We start from the raw sequence: 12,853 nt of genomic DNA, 5'->3' as shown, positions 1-12,853 counted from the left end.
GGTTAGGTATTTTACATCCTAAACTAGACTTCTTCAGGGTCAAATAACAACTCAGAGACTTCAGTTATCATGCTTTGACTCAACCACCAGTCACTATTATTCATTTCACCCCATCAACCAAATCAGATGGTTCAAACCCCCACTCCCCAAATCCCTACATACCTGTCCTTGTAAGGTTGCACGACTCCTGCCTTGCAGGTGCTGATTAGAAACTGAAGAATGCCAAGGATGGATCTGAGTTTGAGACGGTGGCTGAACGAGTTCGGATGACGATGTCACTTGCTGTGGGGTTATGTGGTGTTCTAGGTCATGCTCTAAAACATGGCTTGTGCTATCCTGAACAAACGCAGAGTCATCGAACTGTGGCAGAAGGTCTTCCTGCAAGAGGTCATCCGGGTCAAGTCCTGTGAATGGTTCATTGTGAGTCTCCACTTGATGAAGTAAGTTGTCATCTAAAGATGTAAAACCGTTGCTTTCAATAGAGTCGGTGAAATGGCTTATCTGAGAAGCAGAACCAGTAGAAGCTGGAAAATTAATATTCACAGGAGAGAGTTTCGAACTACTAAAGTTGCCCTGAGGATGCGCAGAATGCAACATTTGAAAAGTACTTGAATTCAAAGTTGTGTTAGGATTCAACATGTGCTCAGTTGTTTCTTGCTTGGTCCCTGTTTGAGATGTAAAGGCATCGCTTCCAGTGAAGTCAGAGATAGAGTGTGTCTGCTGGCTTGTAGAAAGAGCTGTTGTAGGCTGAAGGAGGCTGGTAGGAGAAATGTGATTATTAGAGTAGGAATACGGAGATGAAAATTGTTGACTATTACTGACAGAACACGGAGTAATAGTTGGGGACTGTCCATCAAAATTTCCTTCTTGATTCCCACAAAAATGTATTGAAGTACTTGCAGTTTGAGAAAACTGTTGAACAGACAGAGGCTGCTGTGAAGTCGATGGATTAGAAACTGAAGGTGGGTGGTTAACACTGACTCTGAGGGAAGTAGACACGTTAACTTCCATGAAGTCTTTTGGCTGACTCAGAGCATCCTGCCCCGAGTTGTTCCTGCTCTGCTGTGGCCGTAGCGAGGCACACTGATGCTGTGGTTCATTAGCCTGAAATAAGGCAAAGTCATGGTGTGCTACAAAGCTTTTGTTTTGCTGCATAGACTGAGAATGTCCTTGGTGAAAAGGGGACCCATTTTGATTTGAAACAGTTGTGGCAGTTTGATGACCCCACATAGGACTACCATCAGCCACATCTGGAAACATCCCATTGGACTGGTTTTGCGGATGAACTGGTGAACAATTGAATTGAGAGTGTGGTGATAAGACATTGTCAGCTGAGCTATTAAAAGACTGATTTACTGAGTGAAGCTTCAGTGAATCATACTGATTCAGCTGATCAAACTCACTCATCTTTTGTTGATTTTGAGCATCTTGCACATGGTTCAGTGAGTCTATGTGCAAAGGTTCAAATTCTGCACCCAAATTCAATTCATCAACAAGTGAAACAGGTCCAGGTTGAACAAAGGCATCATCTGACAAACCTTCTAAGGTCTCACTAAAAAGATTGGCATCATCAAAAAAATCCATCATAGGATCAGTCATCTTGAGAGGTCTGTTCTGCTTTTGCTCTCAACTCCAAGTGGAGTCAATTTTGTCTCTCCACAGTGAACAGAAACAAATGACATCCAGCAGTCACCACCTGATCCAAGGCATGCCAACAGCCATTAGTGCTTCTGATGAAACATTCGTCTTCAGGTGTTAAAGCATCCTGAGGGAGCCGAGTGAGAGGAAAAAAGGAAACATTTAATTACTCTCCTTATCCTTCCTGCCCCTTCCCAACACTTTTAAGGGTATTTGATACTTTGCTCATCACTTTAGCTACACCAAAAATCAAGTAAGTTGTTTTTGCTTATATTTGATGCCCTGTGCAGGTTTTATAATTTTTGCCCCTTATAAAAATATGTTTTAAATGTAATGGTTTCATTTGTTTTACTCACTCAAAGCAGAGTTTTAGATTCTCCGTGGTCATATTCATTAAAACTACCAAATTGCACCAGAATTGGGTTTTAGTGCTCCAGGATTAGAATTTGTTTATAGCAAAGAAATCATACATATATGAGATGTATGTAATAATTCTGTATACTTAAAAAAAAAAACTTGAAAGTTTATAAATTACATTTAAGTCAAAGCTTCATTTCATTAGGAGAAACTGGGATACTTTTTTCTTCTAGTTAAGTTGCATTAGGCAAGTTGCTGAGAAACTGTGTTTATCACACTTAAGACAACAGACTCTTCTTAGAAGGAAAGACAGGAGACTGAATACAATGATACAAAGAAAACACAAAAAGAACAAGCTTTGGTTCAAAGGAGTTTGCACCCCTAGTTTTGAAACATTTGAAACTATTTATTCATAGCATCGCTGAGTGATCACCAATTAATTGATTTGTAGTCAGGGATTTAAGGAGAGTTGAAAAAGCATTTAGCCTAAAACCTCCCACATTTATAGTGTAATCAAACAGAATGGGAAATGACTGAAAACGTGAGTCTGTGATAATGTACTTCCCCAGATAACTGGTAACTGCAGAATAGGGAAGCAATCACTTCAAATGAGCACCTTCATGGAATAATCATTCATTTATCCTGTCAATACATATGTCTAATTAAAGAAAAAAAAAAGGGAAGAAAACCAGCCAGAACTTTTAATTCCTGACCCTCCTATTAAAGCTCACCTTCAACTGCAATTCCTCATTAATGAATTTTTCTAAGAATGAGTATAGTATCCTTCCAGAAATGAACACCCTGTAAATCTGACATATTCTCTGATGGAAAAGGTTCATGCTGAACCTACTAAGCCCAAAGTACTTCTTGGCAAGCTGATGAGAACCCATTCTGCATATACTCCTAGGTCACTGAAGGTGGTGTGACCATAGTCAGAATAACGCCAGACTTAAATTCACAAACCTCCTTTAGAGTTTGAGTTTATGAAACTTCTGGTGTGTACAGAGAAAGGACAGAGGGATCCTGTATCATCCTGAAAGACACTGATCAGGTATGGTGTCAGTGAGGAAGAGAACAAGCATGATAAAAATGAAGTGACAGAAGCTTAGGGAGATGACACCTTAGCACAGCAAAGCTGCTGTGGATCCTAGATTATACGTGTGCAAGTTACTGCTTAAATTTGGGATCTCCTGAAGTCCCAAGATAAAAAAAGCATTAATATAAATTAGACCTCTTTATCTTCTAACACCGATTAAGTTGTTTACTTACAATGAAAAGCAACATAATGATGACTTTCCCAAAATGGAACACCTTCCAATAGATGACAAACAAGCAGCAGGATCCAGGTAGAAGGTCTGGCATGGGTTATAACATTGCTAATATAATGATATCTTATCCTAGTTTATCTCAACACAAAAGATAAGTCAGGAGAGCGCTATTTTAGCTCAGAAGAAAACCAATTCTGATTAAGTACAAGGAAAAAAATATCGTAGACACAAAAGAAATGTAATTCAAGAAACCCACCTGAGGAAAGATAAGATGGAAATTATGGTAGCCATGGGTAAAATGTCATGTTCCAGGCTATCAAGGACTACTGATAAAAATCTCAGATTTGAAGCCTGTATCAGTAAGTTTACATACTGAGTCTGATGAATTTTTGCTAACTGGAAAAAACAGAGGGAAAAAGAGGTATTTCTTCTATCTTTAACAAAATAGATACCAAGGATGTACAATCATTAACTAGTATACATGCTCTGAACTATAGAAGACTAGAACTACTCAACAGGACTAAAAGAACCCCGTATTAAAAGTCACATACACCAGACAATCTCCTCCTGTTTTACTGACTGTGTTCCTTTACAGTAAGGAAATGGAGAAAAGCTTGCAGAACAGCTGGAATTACTGCAGCACACTCACAGCTGGCCTCACAGAAATTTACTTCTTGGCTCTAAAACACCAAGAAACATTTTCCATCTTCATTTTTCTTACTTCCTTTCAGTATAAGGAAAACAAAAGAGGAAATAATGAACAAATAATACAAACTCTCCTTTTAAAATGCAAAGGTTTTATAACACAAATAAATCTTGGCAGGTATAAATAGGAAACATAACCTGAAGATGTCAGCTTCACTTTAAGGATCCAAGCAAACTGGATAGCACAGATGAATTTACAAACTGAGAAATCTGAAGGCTACATACACAAGAAACCTCTCCCAGCTAATTAGACCAATATAAATTTATTATGAAGAAATCTTATATGTAAAGTGGAGATTGTGAAGTGACCAAAAAAAACCCCAAAAATAACTCCCCCACCAACCACCCAAACTTCTTTTGGAAAGAATACCACTATCAATAGCTTGAACACAAGCCTGTTGCAAAGAGAGTTTGGGTTTTGACCAGGAGAGTACTTTTACCCATAGTCTTCAAGGAAACTTCATGTCCGTCTTATACCAGAAGAAAAGGAAAACAAGATCTATTTCACAGAATACATCAAAAAAACTGAACTCATACAAAAACATAAGGGAACAGATAGCAAATTTCACTCTGAAAACAAAGTGGGGGTAGCAGTAAAAGGAATATAATACATTCTAATGTGTTTTATTTAATTTATTTCATGGCATTTTTGACTACTTTGGATGAAGTGACAAGAGAACACAAGCTACTCTAGTTATGACCAAGTAAATCAGGTGGAGCTTAAGCACTTTACCATGATAGCCACACTTTCAAACTTTGATACACAAGGCAGCACTGCTTCACATGACTGATGTATGACAGTACCAAAGATAAGATAAATCAGTGACTTTGGTGGCCATTTTTTCTCAAAAGAAGTTGAAACCATGGCTATTCAGAAAAATCACAGAAGCCATCTCAAAGAGAAGCTAGGGACATGTTAGCAACCACAAGGAATTAAAACAAGTCGTAAAAGCATGACATAACAGAAATCCAGCCTATGGGAAAAGGACACAGAGTCATAGTTAGGGAAGAGTTTTACATTATGTACTTGCAAAGGGTTTGGTTTTGGGGATTTTTTAGAGAAGCAATGCAACCAGGCATAACAAACAAGAAGTCTGCTAGAGACTGAAAAAATCACTGTATTTGCTGAATTCTATGTAACATGCAACAGCATGACAGCTTTGTGGCTTGATGTGCTTTTCCCATCTATTAGCAGATGGAATACCGCATCAAAAAAGGTGCATGGTAAAACCCAGACACTCAAAAAACTGATCACTTCTGCACAATATTTAGAAATGAGACATTCCCTTCCCAATATTAAAAGACAATAACACTATCATTACTTGTCAGATTTTAACTAAAGCTTTAGCCAAGTTCAAAAATTTAGAAATGAGACATTCCCTTCCCAATATTAAAAGACAATTACACTATCATTACTTGTCAGATTTTAACTAAAGCTTTAGCCAAGTTCAAAAAGCTGAGTTAATTAATTAACACCGAAGTTACTTCCTGCTGATGTGCCAATATAATTGATATTTTATCACAGATTTAAAGATCAATGTACATGTTAAATTTAAAAGGCACAGAGGGGCACAGTTTCCTCAAAATCCCAGTAATATAGAAGACTAAAAAAGAACATTTAGTAGATATAAACTCTTTTATTCCCTAACAGAAAGGACTGTCTGTACTGGAGTGCCATGGTATCTGTACCTAAGTATGGATTGAAAAGATGCATTTTCCTATTGTTATCACTAAAATTTGGATAAAACTTGGTTGGGTAGCCCAAATAAAAACCTATACATCCAATTTTATATATACATATGTATAATTTTAGATTAAAATTACTTTTCATTTCTGTGAACTTCTAATTATGTATTTCTAACTATTTTTGAGTAATGAGCCATCCCTTTAGTAAAATCATACCCTCAACATAGTGGTTTTGTTTAGAATTCTCTTTCTGCTACAGAGTTCACAGACATCATGCTAAATATCCAAAAGATAACTCAGGTACCTTTAATTATAAGGTATATGAAGATTATGAAGATTTGAAACACATGGGCTGAAACTAAATTCTCAGAACTGAGTTCCAGTCCATGGTTACAGTTCCAGCTCCAAGTAAGAGCAAAGAACTGGAGCACACTGGCTTGTGTGTGCTTGTCAGACTAGTCACAGCAGTCTGTTACCATACCTACACTGATCCTGCTTGCACCAAACACCCCATGGAACTGTTTCCCTTTCTCTACTCCCCAGACATGCACAAACTCCCTTCCTCCACCACTCCTCCTTTCATGCAAGTAGACTCTGGAAAATAAATATAACAAGTGTAAATAAATAAAAAAAAAGGACATCAGTAGCTAGCTATTTGTTAAGGTTGTTCATGGAATTTCAAAGCAGCCAACAATACAAACAACATTTTACTGAAGACAAATTTCTACCATTCTCAACCACGTCTGCCTTCACTGAATGGCAGATCTTCCTTAATGAGAACAGCTTTGCTTAAGCTGACTAGAGCAAAACCAGCCCAAAGAGAAAGTATAGCACAGAACTCTGTATAAAACAACATGGTATCAAAAACCCCACAGCAATGCTTAGGCTACTTACTATACTTCATTAAGAGATCCATGTTAACATTAATTTTTAACTCAAGGTAAATTTATGAAGCCTCAAAATTATATTTCAGCAAGCCAAACTTAATAAATGGAGAGAAGACATAATAACAAATTCTTTAATGTATGAAGTAAACATAGCTTAAACTTAGCTGTTTTCTTCAGAGACCTACAAAAATTAAAAATACCTACCAGTAACTTTTTGAAAAAATCGTATTTTCTACAGAGGTTTTTTGGGGTTTTTTTTCCTATTGTTTTGAAGTGCAGGTGTGTGTAATACCACAAAATTTCTTCAGATTAAGTAAGGTTTATATTACTGAGAAGAAGTGTAGTTTGTTTTGATTGCACAAAATTCAGACCCTCTGCTTTGGCTGCATTCCAAGTTAAAATCACTTTCTTTCCAAAACTCCAAATTCAAAAGATGTATGGCAAGATGCAGAGTTAGAGCCCATAGAACTGTATCTATATCAAAAAATGACTCTCAAATCACAGACTAATTTATAAATTCTTTACCTATATACCACTGTTTCTCCGTCTGTAACACTAGGAATTAGTGATTTAATTAGAGCATTGATCTTTAGACATATGAATTCCAAAGTTTAGTTATTAGCTTGGGTCAAAATTAAGAGCTAGCAGAGGCACCTAATGAACCCTATACTGTAAAAGGTCCTGATAAACCTTTAAGACAAAACTAAGTTGCTGAAATATTCTAAATTAAAAATATATTACAAGATAATTAAGAAAACAGCCCAAGTCAAAATAAAAAAAATTCTTACCCATGAATATAGAACACATCTCTTTAATGAAGAAATTAAAAGCTCAGAGCTGGGTTTTAAGTCCAGATGGCTACCTCATCATCAGAGACCTGAAAATGAAGCATGTCAAACAAGTCATACAATAACCAACTTCAGGAGTGCACATTCAAATACGATGCCTGAAACTCAAAAACTCACTAGATACCATAAAACCAAGAACACCAGAATTAATACACAATCACTAGTAGATATGATTTTGTAAGTGTCTGGTAAATACATACATATTCATTTTGTAGGACTACTAAAAATAACCCAAGTCTACAAACCCCTTAAGATGAAGGGTAGTTTGTGCCACAATACCAAAAAGTTTAGGCTAACTTTAGGACAGGATGTAAGTACTCCAAGCCAACAAAGCCAGCAAAAAGAAAAGTTCTGAGGTTAGGTTTTAAACCTGTCAGTCTGAGAAGCCCTGTACATGTCTTTTAACAGCAGTGAGCTGTTCCTCTCTGGCAGTGGACTTCAATGGGAACTGACAGTGCCTTTTGGGGAGAGAATACCTGCATGACAGTTTTATCCTGTTCCTTGCCTTGGCAGTAGGTAGAGGAGCTCAATTTCAAGAGGTTCTCTTTTAATCTGAAAGAGGCTTCAAAACATTACAGAGTTTAAGGGAAAATGTGTGGGGGTGGTTCTAGGGCCACTGTGTAAAAGCCTCAAAGCACACAAAACTACCCTCTAACATTGCAAGACAGACAGAAACTTTGTATATGAACTGATGTTCTACACCAGTGTTTTTCCATATCAAAAAACATCATTATTTTGTCCAAGGCACCAAACATCCTCTAATTCCAATACAATGATTCCTCTCTTCCTAAATACAGTTCTGTGATGCCAAAATCTTTATTGCTTTTGCAGAACTCTTACTGCAGATCAAACTTTAAACTCTGTTAAAAGATAACATGGCATATAATACTGCATTGAGAAGCTGATTTTAACACAATTATTTCCTCTCCCTGTATCTTTGAAACAATGCTGTAACGTATGTGGAAGATATAAATTAGTTATAGCAACTACCAAATCCTGCAGTGTTCCAGAAAAAAAAATTATCTGGTTCTAATTTGGTACATAAATTGCTACGTTTATCCTCTCCCTATTATTGAGCAACTTCCCAAGACTTTTTCCAAGGCTGCTAAATAAAATGTCTCTGCTCTGCAATGATAGGGACACTTAATGCAGAGAAATATTTTTCTAAAATTCATATGAGAAAAGCATGTACCCAACATATACCTAGGGGTAAGTTGCTAAAATACCTTTGTTTACCATTTATGTGAACTGATATTAATTTTGCATCAAAACAGACAGAAAACTTGCTCTAGATGTTCCCTTCTTCTGTACTGGAAATCCCATCATACAAACAGAGCTTCTGTCATGCACCAGTCCTCTTCACATTCAGAAATCAGAAAGGAGTTTGAAACTATTTAACTGTCAGGTCCTATGCAACATTTTAATCTTTTTTTTTTTGTTGTTGTTGTTCTCAATCTCTGCTTATTTAAAACTTCTTTGCTGGCTAAATAAAGTTAAAGCATAAATATTTATATATATATATATATATACACTAACTGAATAGAGGCATTCAAAAAATTATTATTTGAAAAAAAAAAAACCTGAAAACTTGCAATCAAGGATTTTATTCTACCTGTAAGAGTTCAACAGTAAAAAAGGAAATCTAATTCACCTGTAACTACCATATAAGACAAATGCTATTTTAAGTACTTGGCTAAAACAGCTGTATATCCTTCCTCAACTGAATTGTTCTTGAATCCTCAAGATAAAGAGGAAAAAAAGATATTTCTTACTCTTTAGAACAGTGTCCACTTGCTTGAACAGCTTCCAATATGGAGACAATTTTGGAGTACTCTAAAAGTTTGAAAAATCCTACACTGAAAGGAAGAAAAAAAAAATCGTATGTAACTAGATACATATTCACCAGGTCTGCAATACATTATTCTAAATGTAAAATACAAAAAGTACTTCTGACAACAGAAGATTCACTAATGATTATACAAAGTGACAAAGAGAAATCCACACAAAAGGAATATAGAGCTTTTATAAGCTCCAAAATGGGATCTATCTCCACAGATTCTCACATAAGCTATATTGCATGTGAACTTTTAAATACACATATATACATATATATGTATCTGTTAAGTGTGATATGTTAAAAGAAATTACTCTTACCAAATGTTAAGCATTACTCTTACTAAAAAAAAAAAAAAAAAAAAAAAAAAAGCAACAATATTTTGGCTATTTCTCTAGATATCTGCAGGAGGTGTCAGAGGATGGACCAGGCTCTGCTCCTGGTGCCCAGCAATGGGACAAGAGGAAGGCGCAGGAATGGTGCCCAGCAAGTTGCACCTGGACGTGAGCAAGGAGTTCTTTGCTGTGCAGAGCCCGAGCCCTGAACAGCCTGGCCAGAGGCTGTGGAGTGTCCCTCACTGGGGACATTCCAGAACTGTCTGGACACAACCCTGTGCCCTGTGCTCTGGGTAATTCTGCTTGAGCAGGGAGGCTGGACCCAGTGATCCCACTGAGGTCCTCTCCAACCTGACCCATCCTGTGAGTCTGTGATTCTTATTTTGGACTCTAAACCACAGATTCTTATACACTTTTTCTAACAGGAAACAAACAACTCATTTCAATTAGTTAAGAATAACTACACAAATTTCTATTTTTTAAACATTATGTAAATTTTAATAAAACAGTTTAGTTTTGCACAACATCCTTGTGTGCTTTTATCTCTTCAGTCCTGGCAAATACCTTTAGAAAATTTATCAGCACCAGCTGAAGACATTATTATTTTCAACTATTTTCTTCACCTTTTTGCCAAAGGTTATTGCCCTCAAAGCACACCTGCAGAACAAAACATGTAGGTGTGCATCTGCTGCTTCAACATATAAGTCTCCCAATTTAGTTTTAACCCTCCGTCGTTTGTTTAACAAACCCATTAGACTTTGCATGAAAATGGCAGAAGTGTATATATACCTTCTATTTTGTCATTTATATCTTGTGGACATTAATTGCAACAAAGGGACAATAATAATACAGAGAATGACAACATGTTAATCTGCTGCTATTGACAGAAATCTAGAAAGATACCAGGGGAATACTTTACTGCAAAGAACAAAGTTAATCCACAAGTCAGTTTATTTTAGTGAAAATAGCTGTTAAGAAGTTAATGTGTTTGGCCACCAGACTACTGAAGGAATCCATATTAGTAGCCAGTACTGCTCATACTATATTGCATTTTAGTTTCTCCAAAGTGTACCTGTGGAGATTTTCATAAATTTCAGGACTACAGTGATTTCCTTCTAGTCACTTTCTTTCTAATACCAATAACAAAAACTTCCCATGTTTTGTTCTACGGGTTTGAATTCCACTACACCCAACTTTTTTTCCCTTTAGTGTATCTGTATAAAATACAAATGTCTCTTTTGGAAGTTTAGTTGTCAAAAGAGAGTAACATACTCAGTGTAATGTATTTATAGTTTGCTTCTGATCACCAGCAAGAGTTACACAACTTCCCTGTAAGTTTAAACAGAAAATCCTCTGGTGCTGCTGAGATTTCAGATGTAAACATTATAGGCTTTCTATTGTTTTGTTATCAATTTCAGCGTTACACCTTAAATCAGACCTACAACATATGTTTCTGAATTCTAGTATTTTTCATCAGGAACATTTAGGCCATTTTAAAATTTAGAGACACATTTGCATTAAAAATCAGAAAAAACCCTTTTTATTTTCACATGTGGCCTAAACCAAGATTTCATTACAAAACATAAGAGACAGAAGACTTCAGAGCACAGCCCTCTTTCAGTTCACAATCTGATAATACAATATCTTCCAATAATTCTCATGTTCTACCCTGATAAGCATCTTTGTGAACTAGTGCAAGTTTATAACCTGGAAGTACCAACTAGAACAATGCAAAGGATTGTGCCTGTTTTATAGATGCCTTTGGATCCTGACTGATGAGTACAGACAGCTTTGAAGGCTTGACATTGACAGAAATCTGCATTGGGGAAAAAAAAGCACAATTTCAAGTCTTGACACTCCCAGATTAGGATATGCCAGTACTTTACTAAACAGAACAGGTTCAGACATCCTACATTTACTGGTGTAAGGAGTTTCATCTGTATCACAGGTCTGCCCCATGCAGAGGGAGGTTGCATCCAAGTTTTCTGGAGTTTTTTTTGTTGTTGTTTTTGTTTGTTTTGGGAGTTTTTTTGTTTGTTTGTTAAGTATTTCTAAGGAGATTTGATATGAAAGTTTCTTTAAAGAGTTCCTCCCAGATGCATGTTAAGCAAGACACTCTTGAGTTCACAATTTGTTCAGTATACTGTTCTTAAATTAGGAAATCAATTAAAACTAGTAACTCAAGCAAAACATCATTTCTCATCTTGTCTCATTGTTTCCAGCATAGGCTGGACACGTTCCTGAATTCACCTGTAACAGACAGAGACTCCAGACAACTTTTTCTGTGACATCAATACTCTGTCACAAGAGTCTGACAGTCAAAATGGACTTTAAGAAAATTTCCCCAGTTAAATGTGACAATGCACATCTCTTTATCAAGAGTATTTATGAATTAATTCTTACAAACTTACCTAAAAACCCGTCTCTTAACCTAAACTTAGGTTTAGCTTTTGAAAAACAACAAAAAAATACTTTGAAGAACTACATGCTGAAATGAGCAACATCACGTTACAAGGACTCAAGCCCGGTGTCTTACCTAACACTGGTTTTCATGTAGGTGGAAGCCATAACTACAGTAGCTTTACTACAGGGTAATTGAAAACACAAATTTATTGTATTGAATTGTCAGATTTCTGATAACATGGAATATCAGATGGGCAGACTTTCATGGCATTACACAAATGAAGTCTTTCTGAAGTTTAAAAGTTTCTTCACTAGGGTGTTAAGTATCAAATGTAATAAAACCATTTCTCTTCAAAAGCCATTTACAGAACAGATTTTGGAGGAATTTCTGAATTTTAGAGACCAGAATAAAAGAGTGAAGAAACCTTTTAATACTGCTCAGGCCGTACAAGGAAAGTGCCCAAGAAAACACTGCAGATGGAAACAACTCGGTAACCACAGATACATTTTCTAATATGACTCAGATAAAGAACAAAGTCAAAATTACTATTTGTCTCCAGAAAAAGGATGGGAACGTTTTTCCACCTTCCTGCAAATTCTAACTCTTGATTTAAGACTAAAACAAAAATATATCACTTACAAAGAGAAAGATGCATGTACACTGCCAGCCTAAAGACATTAATATTTGGCAGCACCTGGATAATCTGCATGAATGAAGTTGAACATTACAACACATCTGTTCACTGACAGATGCCATATCTTACCAATGAATTTCTGCTGAATTCTGACTTTTAAAAAAATGCTTCCTACCTTGTAACATTTTTCTTGCAGCTTAGAAAGTGAATGTAATGTAAAGTCAGCACTGAAAGTGGAACTTGGATCCAAGGTGCTT

General features: G+C 36.3%; 1 protein-coding gene and 1 long non-coding RNA gene across 3 annotated transcripts in view; both read right to left on the bottom strand.

Annotated features, from left to right (window-relative positions):
* The window catches only part of CHD9 (chromodomain helicase DNA binding protein 9), a 71,841-nt gene extending 70,242 nt beyond the window's left edge, over positions 1 to 1,599 (bottom strand). For both annotated transcript variants that reach the window (XM_068202710.1, XM_068202711.1), the window contains exon 1: positions 163 to 1,599. In XM_068202710.1, the coding sequence (XP_068058811.1) occupies positions 163 to 1,599 (1,437 nt within the window). The remainder of the gene's footprint in view (positions 1 to 162) is intronic.
* Positions 1,600 to 10,519: 8,920 nt separating this feature from the next.
* Positions 10,520 to 12,212, bottom strand: LOC137481174 (uncharacterized). Its single transcript, XR_011003369.1, has 2 exons — positions 11,472 to 12,212; positions 10,520 to 11,374 (listed from the first exon to the last, which is right to left on the bottom strand). It is a non-coding gene; the product is annotated as an uncharacterized lncRNA (long non-coding RNA).
* Between the last annotated feature and the right edge of the window lie 641 nt (positions 12,213 to 12,853).

Source organism: Anomalospiza imberbis, chromosome 12, assembly GCF_031753505.1.
Source record: "Anomalospiza imberbis isolate Cuckoo-Finch-1a 21T00152 chromosome 12, ASM3175350v1, whole genome shotgun sequence".
NCBI lineage: Eukaryota > Metazoa > Chordata > Aves > Passeriformes > Viduidae > Anomalospiza > Anomalospiza imberbis.
This window is presented reverse-complemented; position numbering and strand designations above follow the sequence as displayed.